The sequence below is a fragment of the Euleptes europaea genome, chromosome 14 (genome assembly GCF_029931775.1).
Source record: "Euleptes europaea isolate rEulEur1 chromosome 14, rEulEur1.hap1, whole genome shotgun sequence".
NCBI lineage: Eukaryota > Metazoa > Chordata > Lepidosauria > Squamata > Sphaerodactylidae > Euleptes > Euleptes europaea.
The window spans coordinates 4903633-4916974 of record NC_079325.1 but is presented as its reverse complement, the minus strand read 5'-3'; the positions used below and the strand labels follow the sequence as shown (position 1 = coordinate 4916974).

Here is a 13342-nt window from a genome sequence, read left to right as displayed (position 1 = left end):
ACAAAGGAGATACCAGTTTAATGATGGGAAAGAGGTGGTCGGTGGGGAAGTTCATTATATTTGATTTGATTTAGAGTTGAAGACAAATGCCTGTGTTAAAGTCCTTTCTTTACATTATGTGTGTGTGTGTGTGTTAAGTGCCGTCAAGTCGCTTCCGACTCATGGCGACCCTATGAATGAAAGTCCTCCAAAATGTCCTCTCTTTGACAGCCTTGCTCAGATCTTGCCAATTGAAGGCTGTGGCTTCCTTTATTGAGTCCATCCATCTCTTGTTGGGTCTTCCTCTTTTCCTGCTGCCCTCAACTTTTCCTATCATGACGGTCTTTTCCAGTGACTCTTGTCGTCTCATGACGTGACCAAAATACGACAGCCTCAGTTTAGTCATTTTAGCTTCTAGGGTCAGTTCAGGCTTGATTTGATCTAGAACCCACTGATTTGTTTTTTTGGCAGTCCACGGAATCTGTAACCCTCTCCTCTAACACCACATTTCAAAGGAATCTATTTTCTTCCTATCAGCTTTCTTCACATTATATGGAAGGTAAATGCCAATAGAATATGTTATAATTGTTGAAAAATAATAAAAATATATTTAAAAGAAAAGAAAAAAAGAAAAGAGAAGACCCTTTGGCCAGTTGGGAACGAAGAAGGGCATCCCTAAGAAGAGGAGGAGGAGGAGGAGGAAGGAACAGGGCGACCTTGGCAGCCTTTGCTTGCTGGGATCGGGCTTCCTAGCAGAGGCTGGGCTCCCGCAGCTGGTGGGGAGGGGGGTGGCCCCCTCGAGCTCCGCAAACCCCCCTCCCTCGCCCCCAGGCCCCTCCCCCTTGCACCTGACGTCAGCTCGCGGGCTTCTCCTCCAAAGCTCCCCTTTGCATTGGGAGTCTGGGCTCCGGCGCAGGGAACAATGAGTGGCCGCCGGCTGGCCCGCTTCGCCCTGGGCTGCTTCTTCCTCGCCATCTGCGGCGGCAGAGGTGAGTCCCGGGCGCGGAAAAAGACCGAGGCTTGCAAATGCATTGCAGATTCTTGCATATATATATTTTTTTTGGTGGGGCTGGCAGCAAAAACAGCGGGGGGGGGGCTTTGCAAGTGCAACCCATGCTCCTCGGGCGCGTCGTCCAGGAGAGCTGCGGCGGAAAGATTTGGGGGTCTCCGAGCGCGGGGGTCCCACCCCCTTTTCAACCTTCGGCTTCCCGGGTGGGGGAAAAGAAATGTTCATTTAGCGAGGGGCGAACCGGGGCTTTGGGACTTCTTTTCTTTTCTTCGTCCAGGTGGGCGTCCGCAAAGGTCTGGGAGGGGGGTTTGCAACGGTTAATCCCCCCCCCCTAAAAACACACACACACCCACCCACTGCTTTCTGTAGATGCGTCTCTGTTCTCGCGCACCGTCGGCAGGGTGGATTTTGCAAAGCGCACCCGCGAACACACCCACCCCAGTGTGCAGCAGCTACTGGGAGGCGTTTGCAACTGGTGGGGAAGAGAGGGGGGCGGGCGAGCCTGCTGCATACGAAGCTAGCCGTTCCAGGGGGGCTTTTTGCACGTGGGTCGGATTTCTGCTGCTTCTTTTTGGAAGGGGAGACAAAAATGCAGCCTCTGAAGCCGCAGCCCCCTCCCCTTCATCTCTGTACCTCCCCCCCCCCCCGGGAAGATCTGGGTATTCAATCTTCATCTTTCTGTGCAAAAGTCTCCCCACCCCGCCCCATAAATCTCCGAGGAGGGAAGCAGCCTGGATGTATCCTTTGTGAAGGAGGTTTCAAAACGGGACCGGGGCGGGGCACAGCCCTTCTCCGACCCTCCCCAGGCGATGCAATTTTTTTAAAATGCCCATTTTGTGCATATTGTGGAGCCCCACCGGGAAGGAGGTATTTGGATTGAAAATGTTGCTGGGTCCGGTTGGATTATGGAGGAAAAATAGTCCACGAAACGAGAAACCCAATAAGGGGAGCAAAGAACTGTATTTTGGGACAGGTATTGTTCTGCAATGAAACCCCCTCCCCACCTTTAAGGCGGCACCAGACACACGCCCTGTTTCATTGGGTATTCCTGTCGCAAACCTGGCTGTAGCAGGAGGGGATCCGGACCCTCATAGTAAACCCCCCATAGTAACACACACACACACACACACACAGTCTGGTGAATGGATCTGGGTGAAATCGGGGTTGGCAAAGAGAAGGGCGACACCGATGTGATATTTTCCCGTGCAGAGAAGGAAGGAATCAGAGTCGTTTCGGGAAGGTCGCCATGTCAGTCTGCAGTAGAAGAGTTGGGTTCGAGTCCAGCAGCACCTTAGAGACTAATGAGATTTGGGGAGTGGGTGCGAGGTTTTGAGAGTCAAAGCAGACTCTCGAAAGCAGACACCCCCAAAATCTCATTGGTCTCTAATGTGCTGCTGGACTCCAATGAAATCAGGACCCACCCTGCAAGGCTGGGGGAGAAATTAGTGTTGTCCAGATCTCCCACACACACACACCCAATTGGGAGGATTTGAGCATTAATTTGGGATTAAGCACAGGGTGGATTCCTAGGGGAGATCAAGAGTGGCGGAACGGCAGGTGGGGCCGCTCTGCGTGCCCCCCATCCTACCTCTTGCCCTCTTCGCTGGAAGAAGGGCATGGAGGGATTCTGGGCACCGGGCAGAGCAGAAGCCGCCCTTTCTGTCTGGGAGCAGGATGTATAATCGGAGGAGGCTGCGGAGTCGGGTGGTTGCCTCAGACCACCATGGCCCGGTTGCTATTTGCCCACTTGCTCGCCCCCCCCCCCGTCCCACTTTGAGAGCCAGCGTGGTGTAGTGGTTAAGAGCGGTGGTTTCAAAAAGATCTCAAAAAGAGCGCCTGGGTGAGAAAGTAGGGATTGTGGAAATGGGTTGTGGCATCCTCTCCAGTTGCCTGTGGCCATTTATTCATAGAAGGTTTTGCATTGGATTTGCCACTCTTTAGATGCACTTTTCCCCCATCCATATTCTCAAAACTCAACAATAAGCCGCCATGCAGAGTTTTGAGAATTCAGATGGGGAAAATGTGCACCTATAGAGTGACAAATCCAATGCAAAACCTTCCATGAATAAATGGCCGTGTTTTCGGTGAAAAAAGCAATCCAACAATGAGTAGCAGAGGGTGGCACTTGTGTGACAGGGGCTGTCGGGGAATAAGAGGCGCTTTGTAGCTCTTAAGGTCATGGACGTTGTTAGAAACGTGGAAAAAAGAGACCCATAACAGAGATTTCTTCACCAGTGCTGGGGAGTATGATGAAGCTTCTGTGGTGGAGAAGCCACAGGGTGAATGGGACTGCATGTAGTAGAAAAGCTGTTGTGGTCAGTGATTTTCCAGCAGTTGCCGTGGGAGTGTTTGGTTCAGCCGTTTGCCAGAGGGGATGGAGGGAGAGGATTTGAACCCAGGTCTCCGTGTCCCAACCCAGCCGTCCCGTTCAGTACAACACGCCTACTCCAAACCAGAGATTTTGGAAATCTGCCACCTTAAGCTCCAGCTGTATAGATTGCCTTGCTTGGGGAGGGGCTGTGGCTCAGTGGCAGAGCCTCTGCTTGGCATGCAGAAGGTCCCAGGTTCAATCCCCCTTATCTCCAGTTAAAGGGACTAGGCAAGTAGGTGATGTGAAAGACCTGAGGCCTGAGACCCTGGAGAGCCGCTGCCGGTCTGAGTAGACAATACTGACCTTGATGTACCAAGGGTCTGATTCAGTGGAAGGCAGCTTTATGTGTTCATGTGTATTTAAAACATTTTTCTGGTACCTTTCAAACCGATCGGGGTCCCTAAGGCAGTGAATGTAAAAAAACCAAAACCTAAAACATTTGAACACTTAAAGTACATTTAAATTATACAAATATTCAATAAAAGGCCATAAACAGTCAACGCCAGAACCAGGAAGGAGGGCCAGTAACCATTGTTGGGGTTACGCCAAACTAAACAAAGAAGTCTGACCGGTATGAAGGCATGTAGCTCATCTTTGGCATATGTAAGATCCTACATTAAGTTAGTGGCATCTCTGGTCGCTCGTGAAGTAGGCGTGTTTGTGTGTGGGGTGGGCTGGGGTGTGTCTTTGTCAGTCCAAAGCAGATTGGGGTGTTTGCACAGACTGTTGGGCCCTCCTGACTTTAGAGGGTGGTCTCACTGGCTAGGTGTTCTTCCGGACAAGCAAACACTAGACTTTGAATTCCTCGCCCCCATCTTCCAGGAAACACGCGTGCGTCAAGTGTGTGTGTTTGTGTGCATGAGGTGTACCGTCAGAGGAACGGAAGAATAACACGGGTAACTGGGAAGACTGTGATCGGCGTCCCGTGGGGCTGGTGATTTCTCGGTTAGCTCTTGTCCCAGAAGCTGAGCCATAAAATATCTGCAGAGAGGCTTTGCTTCTGGACTGGAGCCCGAATTCCTCTCCCCGCCCCCTGCTTAATGGGAAAGGCCTGTTCAGCGCTTCCCACCCTGGCTGGGCTTATCTCCTACCTCATAAACTTGGTGCAAAGGCAGATGAACCCGGGGGACGGGGGTCTCGCATGAACACATGAAGCTGCCTTATTCTGAATCAGACCCTTGGTCCATCAAGGTCAGTATTGCCTACTCAGACTTCCAGCAGCTCTCCAGGGTCTCAGTGGGAGGTCTTGCATGTCACCAACTGCCTGGACCTTTTAATTGAAGATGCCGGTGATTGAACCTGGGACCTTCTGCATGCCAAGCAGACACTCTGCCACTGAGCCGTGGTCCCTGCTCAATGGTACATTCAGACACGATGAACTGAGATGAAACTGAGGTTGTGTTTCACAAATACACCGTGCCGCCATGCTCTGGCACCTCTCCTCGCTCCACCTACCTCATTTCATGCACAGAAGTTTGTTCCCAGTTTGATGTCTGAATGCAGGCGCCTGGGTGAATGGACATTTGTTTTCCAGACCAGGACTGATTTGAGATTTGGAGCCCAAGATTGTGGGTAGTGAACTTCAGTTCATCCAGGCTTCTGCGTTTAGCTCAGTGGCAGAGCACCTGCTCAGCATGCAGAAGGTCCCAGGTTCAATCCCTGGTGTCTCCTGTTAAAAGGACCAGGCAGTAGGTGACGTGAAAGACCTCAGCCTGAGAGCTGCTGCCGGTCTGAGTAGACAATACTGACTTGGATGGAGGGTCTGGTTCAGTATAAAGCAGCTGCATGTGTGTTCAATGCATTTTGAGGAGGGGCTGTGGCTCAGTGGCAGAGCATCTGCTTGGTATGCAGAAGGTCCCAGGTTAAATCCCCGGCATCTCCAGTTAAAGGGACTAGGCAAGTAGGTGATGTGAAAGAGCTCTGCCCGAGACCCTGGGGAGCCGCTTCCAGTCTAAGTGGGCAGTACTGACTTTGATGGACCAAGGGTCTGATTCGGTAGAAGGCAGTTTCATGCGTCATGCTCAACTAGAATTCGATGAGGTCGGGAGGTTTGGAATCAGGCTGTGCGCGTGGAGCGAGGTGGGAGGAGTCAGAGGAACAACAAGCCATGTTCGTGTCCATTGAGGATGGTTCTCAGTTTAAGCTTGGCTGGTTGCCATGACCGAGTCCAGTCGGTGGCTTATCTCCAGCCGTATGTGTATATGGAAGGCACTGGGAGTTTTCCCATATCCCTCTTTGTTCCTGCAGCCCCTTCTGGCCTTTGGAAAGATTGTTCTTGGAGGTTATAGGACCCGCATGGAAGAACACCCGTGCAGGCTGGAAGGCTACAGTGAAGAGGAATGAAGGGATGGAACTGCCCCCTCCCTGCAGTTGAGCTGTGCTTGCAGAAGAGGAAGCAGCAGCAATTGTACCCAAGCGGATTGCAAATATGATAAGAACTATTCTGTCAGTCAGCAGGCAGAGTACAAACAAAACACACACAAACCCATGAAGCTGCCTTATGCTGAATCAGACCCTTGATCCACTAAGGTCAGCATTGTCTACTCAGACTGGCAGCGGTTCTCCAGGGTCTCAGGCAGGAGTCTTTCATGGCACCTACCACCAGCTTGGTGTAGTGGTTAAGAGCAGTGGACTCTGATCTGGAAAACCAGGTTCGATTCCCCACTTCTCCACATGAGCAGCAGATGCTAATCTGGAGAACTGGGTTGGTTTCCCCACGCCTCTGCCAGCTGGGAGACCTTGGGCTAGTCACAGCTCTCAAGAGCTTTCTCAGCCCCACCTACCTCACAGGGTGTCTGTTGTGGGGAGGGGGAAGGGAAGGTGATTGTAAGCCGGTTTGATTCTTCCTTAAGTGGTAGAGAAAGTCGGCATATAAAAACCAACTCTTCTTCTTCCTGATCCTTTTAACTGGAGATTCCAGGGATTGAACCTGGCGCCTTCTGTGTGCCAAGCAGATGCTCTACCGCTGAGCCACATCCCCTTTAACAGATATGGAGCTGCCTTATACCAAATGGCCTATGATGAATTGGTCCATCAAGGTCAGCACCGTATTGTCTACTCAAACTAGCAGTTAGTGTTGGCCACTTGGGATCTTCTTTGGATTCTTTACATAGCCTCAGGTAAGCCACTGTTGCCCTTGTTTCTGGAAGAAGGATGCAAAAATAATGTCCCACCTTGCAGGGATGGCCTGAGAGCAGTTGTAAAGTTGTGGTGGACTGAGCAATGTTCCAACGGTCTTCTGGCTTTGGAACTTGGCAAGGTGTGGGGTGGACCTGGCTGGTCTTTGCCCCCTTGTGGCCTCTAGACACGCCCATCAAAAGGGTTGCCAGTTCTGGGTTGAGAAATACCTGGAGATTTTGGGGGTGGAGCCTAGGAAGGGTGGGGTTTTGGGAGGGGAGGGACCTCAGCAGTGTATAATGGCATAGAGTCCACCCACCAAAGCAGCCATTTTCTCCAGGGGAACTGATCTCTGTCACCCGGAGATCAATTGAAATAGCTGGAGATCTCCAGGTCCCACCTGGAGATTGGCAACCCTACTCATCAAGATCACTTCTTCAATGGTGTCCTGGCATCAAGGAATCCTGGGAAGTCATTGTGTGATGATGCTGAGAATTATGGGAATGGGGTCATGAGTATGAAGACGAGTTTGCAGTGTAGACCTGCCCTTATAATGACAACATGCCCCTCACCATTGTAAAAGGTTTTGAAGCCTTACAAAAGCCAGAAAGTTGTTTTTCTTCTGCAGCCCCCTCCCCAAAGAAACGCTTGAGGAAAGGAAGTTTTTTTTTGGGGGGGGGAATGCAAACGACTTCTGTGATTTGCAAGGCAGATCAGTTATCTTTTTTAAAAAAACATGCCCCTCTGAGCAAAGGTCAAGGTGAAGCCATAAAGAGGAGGGTGGGGAGGAGAGGAGGCGAAATCCCTGGGCGTGGAGCACTGTGGAAGTCCGTGTGCGTGCACGTGCAGGAATGCTAAACAGTTGGTTAGGGGGTGGGAAAGGTGTGGCTTTGGTATGGGAGCCCCTCCTGGTAACTTCCACTCCCTTCTCTGAGACTGAGAGCACATTGTAGACTGGAGCGCTCGCCTCAAGAGGTCGAACTACATGATGCATTTTTCACTGGTTGAGGGGGGGGGTCTACAGATGTGGACGGAGAGTTCTGAGTTTTAGGGGAATGGATTGGCCTGATTCAGATCGGGACTGCAACATGGGGAGGGGGGAGAAGAAGGAGGAGGAGAAGAAGAAGAGTTGGTCTTTATATGCCACTTAAGGAAGAATCAAACCGGCTTACAATCACCTCCCCTTTCCCTCCCGACAACAGGCACCCTGTGAGGTAAGTGGGGCTGAAAGAGCTCTAAGAGAGCTGTGACTAGCCCAAGGTCACTTAGCTGGCTTCATGTGTAGGAGTGGGAATACAAACCGGGTTCACCAGATTAGCCTCCACCGCTCATGTGGAGGAGTGGGAAGTAAAACCCGGTTCTCCAGATCAGACTCCACCACTCTTAACCACTACTCCACGCTGGCTCCACTGCTCCAAGCCACCACTCTTAACCACTACACCAACCCCCATCTCCCCCTCCCCGTTTTCGCAACATGAAATGGCCCTGAGAGCTGCTGTTTGTCCCACTGGGGAATCTTAATGTGGACATCACCCATCTCACACTGGCGAAGCACAAAACTGCCAGTCCGCCTCAATTATTGGACCCAGGGATGTGCCAGGGGAAAATGGGTCACAAAGTTAGGCTTCGAGAACCTGGGAGTCTGGATTAATGCCTACCTCTTTGCCCTTCCCTGCAAGACTGGGGCTCATCTTTCCTGTCACTGTGGAGGCATGAACCGCTAAAGGTACTTGTCAGCAAAAACCAGCTCAGCGTTTGGCTCTCGAAACTTGGCAGGTGCTTTGTGGGAAAGAAAGATCCTTGTATTCCACGGGATTCACCTTCTTGCCCTTGGGATACCTCCTCCAAACCTGCATTACTCTGGAAACCCGCGGCTTCAACTTCCATAGTTGCCAACCATTGATGATTTGCAGACGCCGTCTGAGCCGCTCTATTTGTCTGCTTTAGCCTCTCCCTTCCCGCGGCCGTCTCTCTGTTCCTCTTGAAATTTGGATTGTAGGCTGCTTGGGGCAGGGGCTGTCTCTCTAGGAAAAGGCCGTGACCGGCAGCTGTGCTGCAGAGATAATGGGAACCATACCAGCCCCAAGATCTCCTTTCTCAACTGGTTCTGTTGGGAGAAAGCCATTTCCCCCCCTTGTATGGAGCATTCTTCTCCGAGTGGTCTCTTTCTCTCGGACTTTCCCACTCGTTCTTTTTTTATCCCCTCCAGATGCTACTTTTTTCACCCCTCTGGCATGTGTGTCCTCTGCTCCCCCCGCCCGTGGCCCAGACCCTCCGCCCCATCTTCTTCCGCTAGCAAAGCTAGCTAAATTCCCAAAGGGCCGCAGCATCCCGGGATCCCTTTTTGCCCCCTCTCGGAGTCCAAATGTTCAGATGGAAGACTCTCCGCCTCGCTTCTGGCCTTCCTGACCCAACTGTCTTTGTTGCTCCGCCACGGTCCTTGGAGACGGCTCCGGGAGCTGGCGATGCTCCGTCATGCTTGGCAGGGTTGTGAGGTTCGTGTCCTCACCATTCCCAGGCAGCCTAAATATGGTTAACCGAAGCCGGGTATCGTCGAAGCTGTCTCTGTGAGCCGGGCTGCACGCTTCTCCCATGACCCCCTGTACTCTCTGATTGAGCCGCCTCTTCGCACATATGCAGCAGAGAGCTGTGTGCATGCAGTCTGGAACGCATCTGGGAAGGGACCCGGCCAGGAAGCTCGGAGCCATTTCTTTACTGGGGGTTGCTGGCTTGCGCTGAATGAAAATTCAATTTCCAAACTGCTAACTCCTAGCGCAGAATCGTCATCTTCGTGTTGGAGTCGTTTAGATTCACACACACACACACGTGTGTGAGGCAAGGCATTTAAAGGCGGGCAGATTTCAGTTAGCTTCAATTGAAGGAGGGTAGTAATATTTTGGAGATTCTCATTATGGATGTTACAAAGTCCGATACTGATGCTTTAGGAATCCCTGCTTGTCTCACTGCTTGCCCCGTTTCTGTATAGCTTGTGGGATCTTAATGTTAAAAAAAGAACCTAAGAAGAGATCTGCTGGATCATACCAGTGGGCCATCTAGTCACAGAGGGGCCAACTAGTCCGTCTAGTCACACTGTTCCTCTGGAGGTCCAATAACAGGGCATAGAGGCCAAGACCTTCATAAGAAGAGCCCTGCTGGATCAGACCAGTGGGCCACCTAGTCCAGCATCCTGTCTCACACAGGGGCTGACCAGTTCCTCTGGAGAGCCAACAACAGGGCACAGAGGCTGAGGCCTTCCCCTGATGCTGCCTCCTGGCACTGAGATTTAGAGGTTGACTGCCTCTGAACGCGGAGGTTCCTTTCCGTCACTATGGCTGGCAGCCACTGATAGATCTCTCCTGTCTGTGGCTGCAGCCAAGAGAGCCAGCATGGTGTCGTGGTTAAGGTGTCGGACCTGGGAAACCCAGGTTCGAATCCTCACTGGTGCTATGGAAGCTTGCTGGGTGACCTTGGGCCAGTCACACTCTCTCAGCCCTGACCCTGGCTAGTATTTGGATGGGAGACCTCCAAGGAATACCAGGGTCCTGATGCAGAGGCAGGCAATGGTAAATTACCTCCCAACATCTCTAGCCTTGAAAACCCTACAAAGTCATAGAATCATACACTTGGAAAGGACCTCCAGGGTCATCTAGTCCAACCCCCTGCACAATGCAGGAAATGCACAACTACCTCCCCGCCCCCCGTGACCCCTACTCCATGCCCAGAAGATGGCCAAGGTGCCCTCCCTCTCATCATCTGCCTAAGGTCATTGAATCAGCATTGGTGACAGATGGCCATCTAGTCTCTGCTTAAAAAACTCCAAGGAAGGAGAGCTTACCACCTCCCAAGGATGCCTGTTCCACTGAGGAACCGCTCTATTAGAAAGTTCTTCCTAATGTTTAGACGGAAACTCTTTTGATTTAATTTCAACCCGTTGGTTCTGGTCCGACCTACTGGGGCAACAGAAAACAACTCAGCACCATCCTCTCTATGACAGCCCTTCAAGTACTTGAAGATGGTTATCATATCCCCTCTCAGTCGTCTCCTCTCCAGGCCCTAAGTCAGCTGTCAATTGAATCCCTGTGGCCACCCCTACATCCTCTGGCAGTAAATTCCACACTCGCTGTGTAAAGAAGTATTTCCATTTGTCCGTCCTGAATCTGCTGCCCACCAGCTTCCTTGGATGCCCTCCAGTTCAAGGACTTTGGGAGACAGCATTTGAATGTTACCTTTACAGACCAAAAAAAGAGAGAGAGATCTTAAAGGAGAGATTGATTTTTCTTTGTTCTGCCTTTCCAGGAGAATTTAGAAGTAGCCACGTGGGCAGAGGACACAAACAAAGGTTTGCTGCTTGAACTTCAGTCCCCTCCTTTCCCCTCCTCTTCATTTGCAGAGTTCATCCCCTCTCCCCCCCCCCACTCACAACAGCAACTCCCAGTTCCTGGAGTCATAATGCCTCTTTTGCCAGTCCAGGTTCACCTGCCAAGGAAACCTCAGCCCTGTTTTTGAGAGCTGTCAGGCCGCGAGACGTGCCACCTGGGGAGGGCTTGGCGGTGAAGGCTCGAAAGGATGGGGCCTGGGCTGGGAAAGCCAGCGAAGCCAGAAAGAAGGGGAAGCTTGGACTTCCAGCTTGTTCCCCGTTCCAAACCGGCCACAGAGCCCCTCCCCAGAGGAGCCCCTCCCCACCCCCTTGCTCTAACAAGGAGCTCATTCTGCGGGGCCGGTATTTCCACCAGAAGTGCTCCGATGCTCCGCAGCGGTTATTTCAAAAAACGAATGCAAATGCTTTCCCTGGCTGCTCGTTTTTTGCAACCCGTTAGCCCTTTTGTGAAGTCTGTATCCCATCGCTTCCACCTCTGAGGAGGCCCTTTCCCCCTCACAACGACCTAGGGATGCCAGCCTCCAGGTGGGGCCTGGGGATCCCCCAGAAGTACAGCTCATCTCCAGACTCCAGGGATCAGGTCCCTTGGAGAAAATGGATGCTTTGGAGAGCACGCTCCGATCTGGGTTTGATTCCCCACTCCTACACACGAAGCCAGCTGGGTGACCTTGGGCTAGTCACAGCTCTCTTAGAGCTCTCTCAGCCCCACCTACCTGTTGTGGGGAGGAGAAGGGAAGGTGATTGTAAGCCGGTTTGAGTCTCCCTTAAGTGGTAGAGAAAGTCGGCATATAACAGCCAACTCTTCTTCTTCTATGGCATTTTACCCCACGTAGATCCTTGTCTTCCCTGGGCTCCATCCCCAAATCTCCAGGAACGTCCTAACCCAGAGCTGGCAACCCTACCATCAAAGAGGATAGGACTAGCAATAATGGGTTTAAACAGTGGGAGGAAAGGTACCGGCTAGATATTAGGGAAAATATTTTTACCGTAAGAGTGGTTCGACAGTGGAATTGGCTACCCAGGGAGGTGGTGAGCTCCCCCTCACTGGCAGTCTTTTAGCAGAGACTGGACAGACACTCGTCAGGGATGCTCTAGGCTGATCCTGCATTAAGCAGGGGGTTGGACTAGATGGCCTGGATGGCCCCTTCCAACTCTATGATTCTATGATTCTACCTCCCTCCCTTGCCAGGGAGGAACCTGCTAACCCTACAACAACCCTGTGAGGTTGAGAGAGAGTGACTGGCTCAAGGTCATCCAGTGATCTTTGTGGGCATTTGAAACACAGGTCTCGCCAGTCATAGTCCAACTGGTCCACCACACTGTTGAGTTGGGTCACTGTTGTCCCCATTTTGCCGATAGGAAAACTGAGGTTGTGTATGGTTACATGCAGGGATACATGAATCTGCCTGATACTGAATCAGACCCCTGGTCCATCAAAGTCAGTATTGTCTACTCAGACTAGTAGTGGCTCTCCAGGGTCTCAGGTAGAGGCCTTTCACATCACCTACTGCCTGGTCCTTTTAACTGGAGATGCCGGGGATTGAGCCTGCGTGCCAAGCAGATGCTCTAACACTGAGCCACAGCCCCTCCTCAAAAATATGAACACGTGAAGCTGCCTTATACTGAATCAGATCTTTGGTCCATCAAAGTTAGTATTGTCTTCTCAGACCTGCAGTGGCTCTCCAGGGTCTCAGGCAGGGGTCTTTCACATCCCTTACCTGCCTAGTCTCTTTAACGGGAGATGATGGGGATTGAACCTGGGACCTTCTGCATGCCAAGCAGATGCTCTACCACTGAGCCACAGCTCTTAAAAGAAGAAGAAAAATTGTGCTACTTCTTCAGGGGTCCACCAATATTCTTGTGCCGTCATAACCTTCCTTAATGCATTTATTGGCTCAGCTGCTTTGGACAGATTCTTTTAAAGCAACTAAAATGTACGAGCGGCCAGGTCTTCCAGTTGTGTCGCTGCATCCTGTTCCTCTGCTGGCTTGCATTTTAGCCTCATTCAATTACCTGCGATCTAATGAGCATTAAGGAATCCCTTTCAGAGAATTTAAAAGTCAGGATGCTGCATCTTGTGGAAACAGGTCTGAATGATTGAAAAGTCACACCGTTAAGAATGGAAATGGGTTCGGTTAGGGCCTTGGGGCTGAAAGGCAGTTAACTATTTCTCCCCCGCATTGCAACTTGAGGTCAAAACGTGGCTGTTATCAATACCTGCCAAAATGGAACCAAAGACACTGTTCAGATAGGTCAACCCTGGATGGGTGAAAAACTGGAAAGGACATCAGACTGCAGAAGATGAGCAGCTTGCAAAAAGAGAAAATAATCACGAAAGGTCACACATAAAGCTGCCTCATACTGAATCCGACCCTTGGTTTATCAAGGTCAGTATTGCCTAGACTAGCAGCTGTGAGCCAGCGTGGTGTAGTGGTTAGGAGCGGTGGACTCTAATCTGGAGAACTGGGTTTGATTCCCCACTCCTCCA

At 51.4% G+C, this 13342-nt stretch overlaps 1 protein-coding gene across 1 annotated transcript in view; it reads left to right on the top strand.

The window, feature by feature from the left end:
• The first annotated feature begins 901 nt into the window (after positions 1-901).
• Positions 902-13342, top strand: part of MCAM (melanoma cell adhesion molecule) — a 52336-nt gene continuing 39895 nt past the window's right edge. Inside the window, exon 1 of the mRNA XM_056860855.1 lies at positions 902-968. Coding sequence (XP_056716833.1) covers positions 902-968 — 67 coding nt within the window. The remainder of the gene's footprint in view (positions 969-13342) is intronic.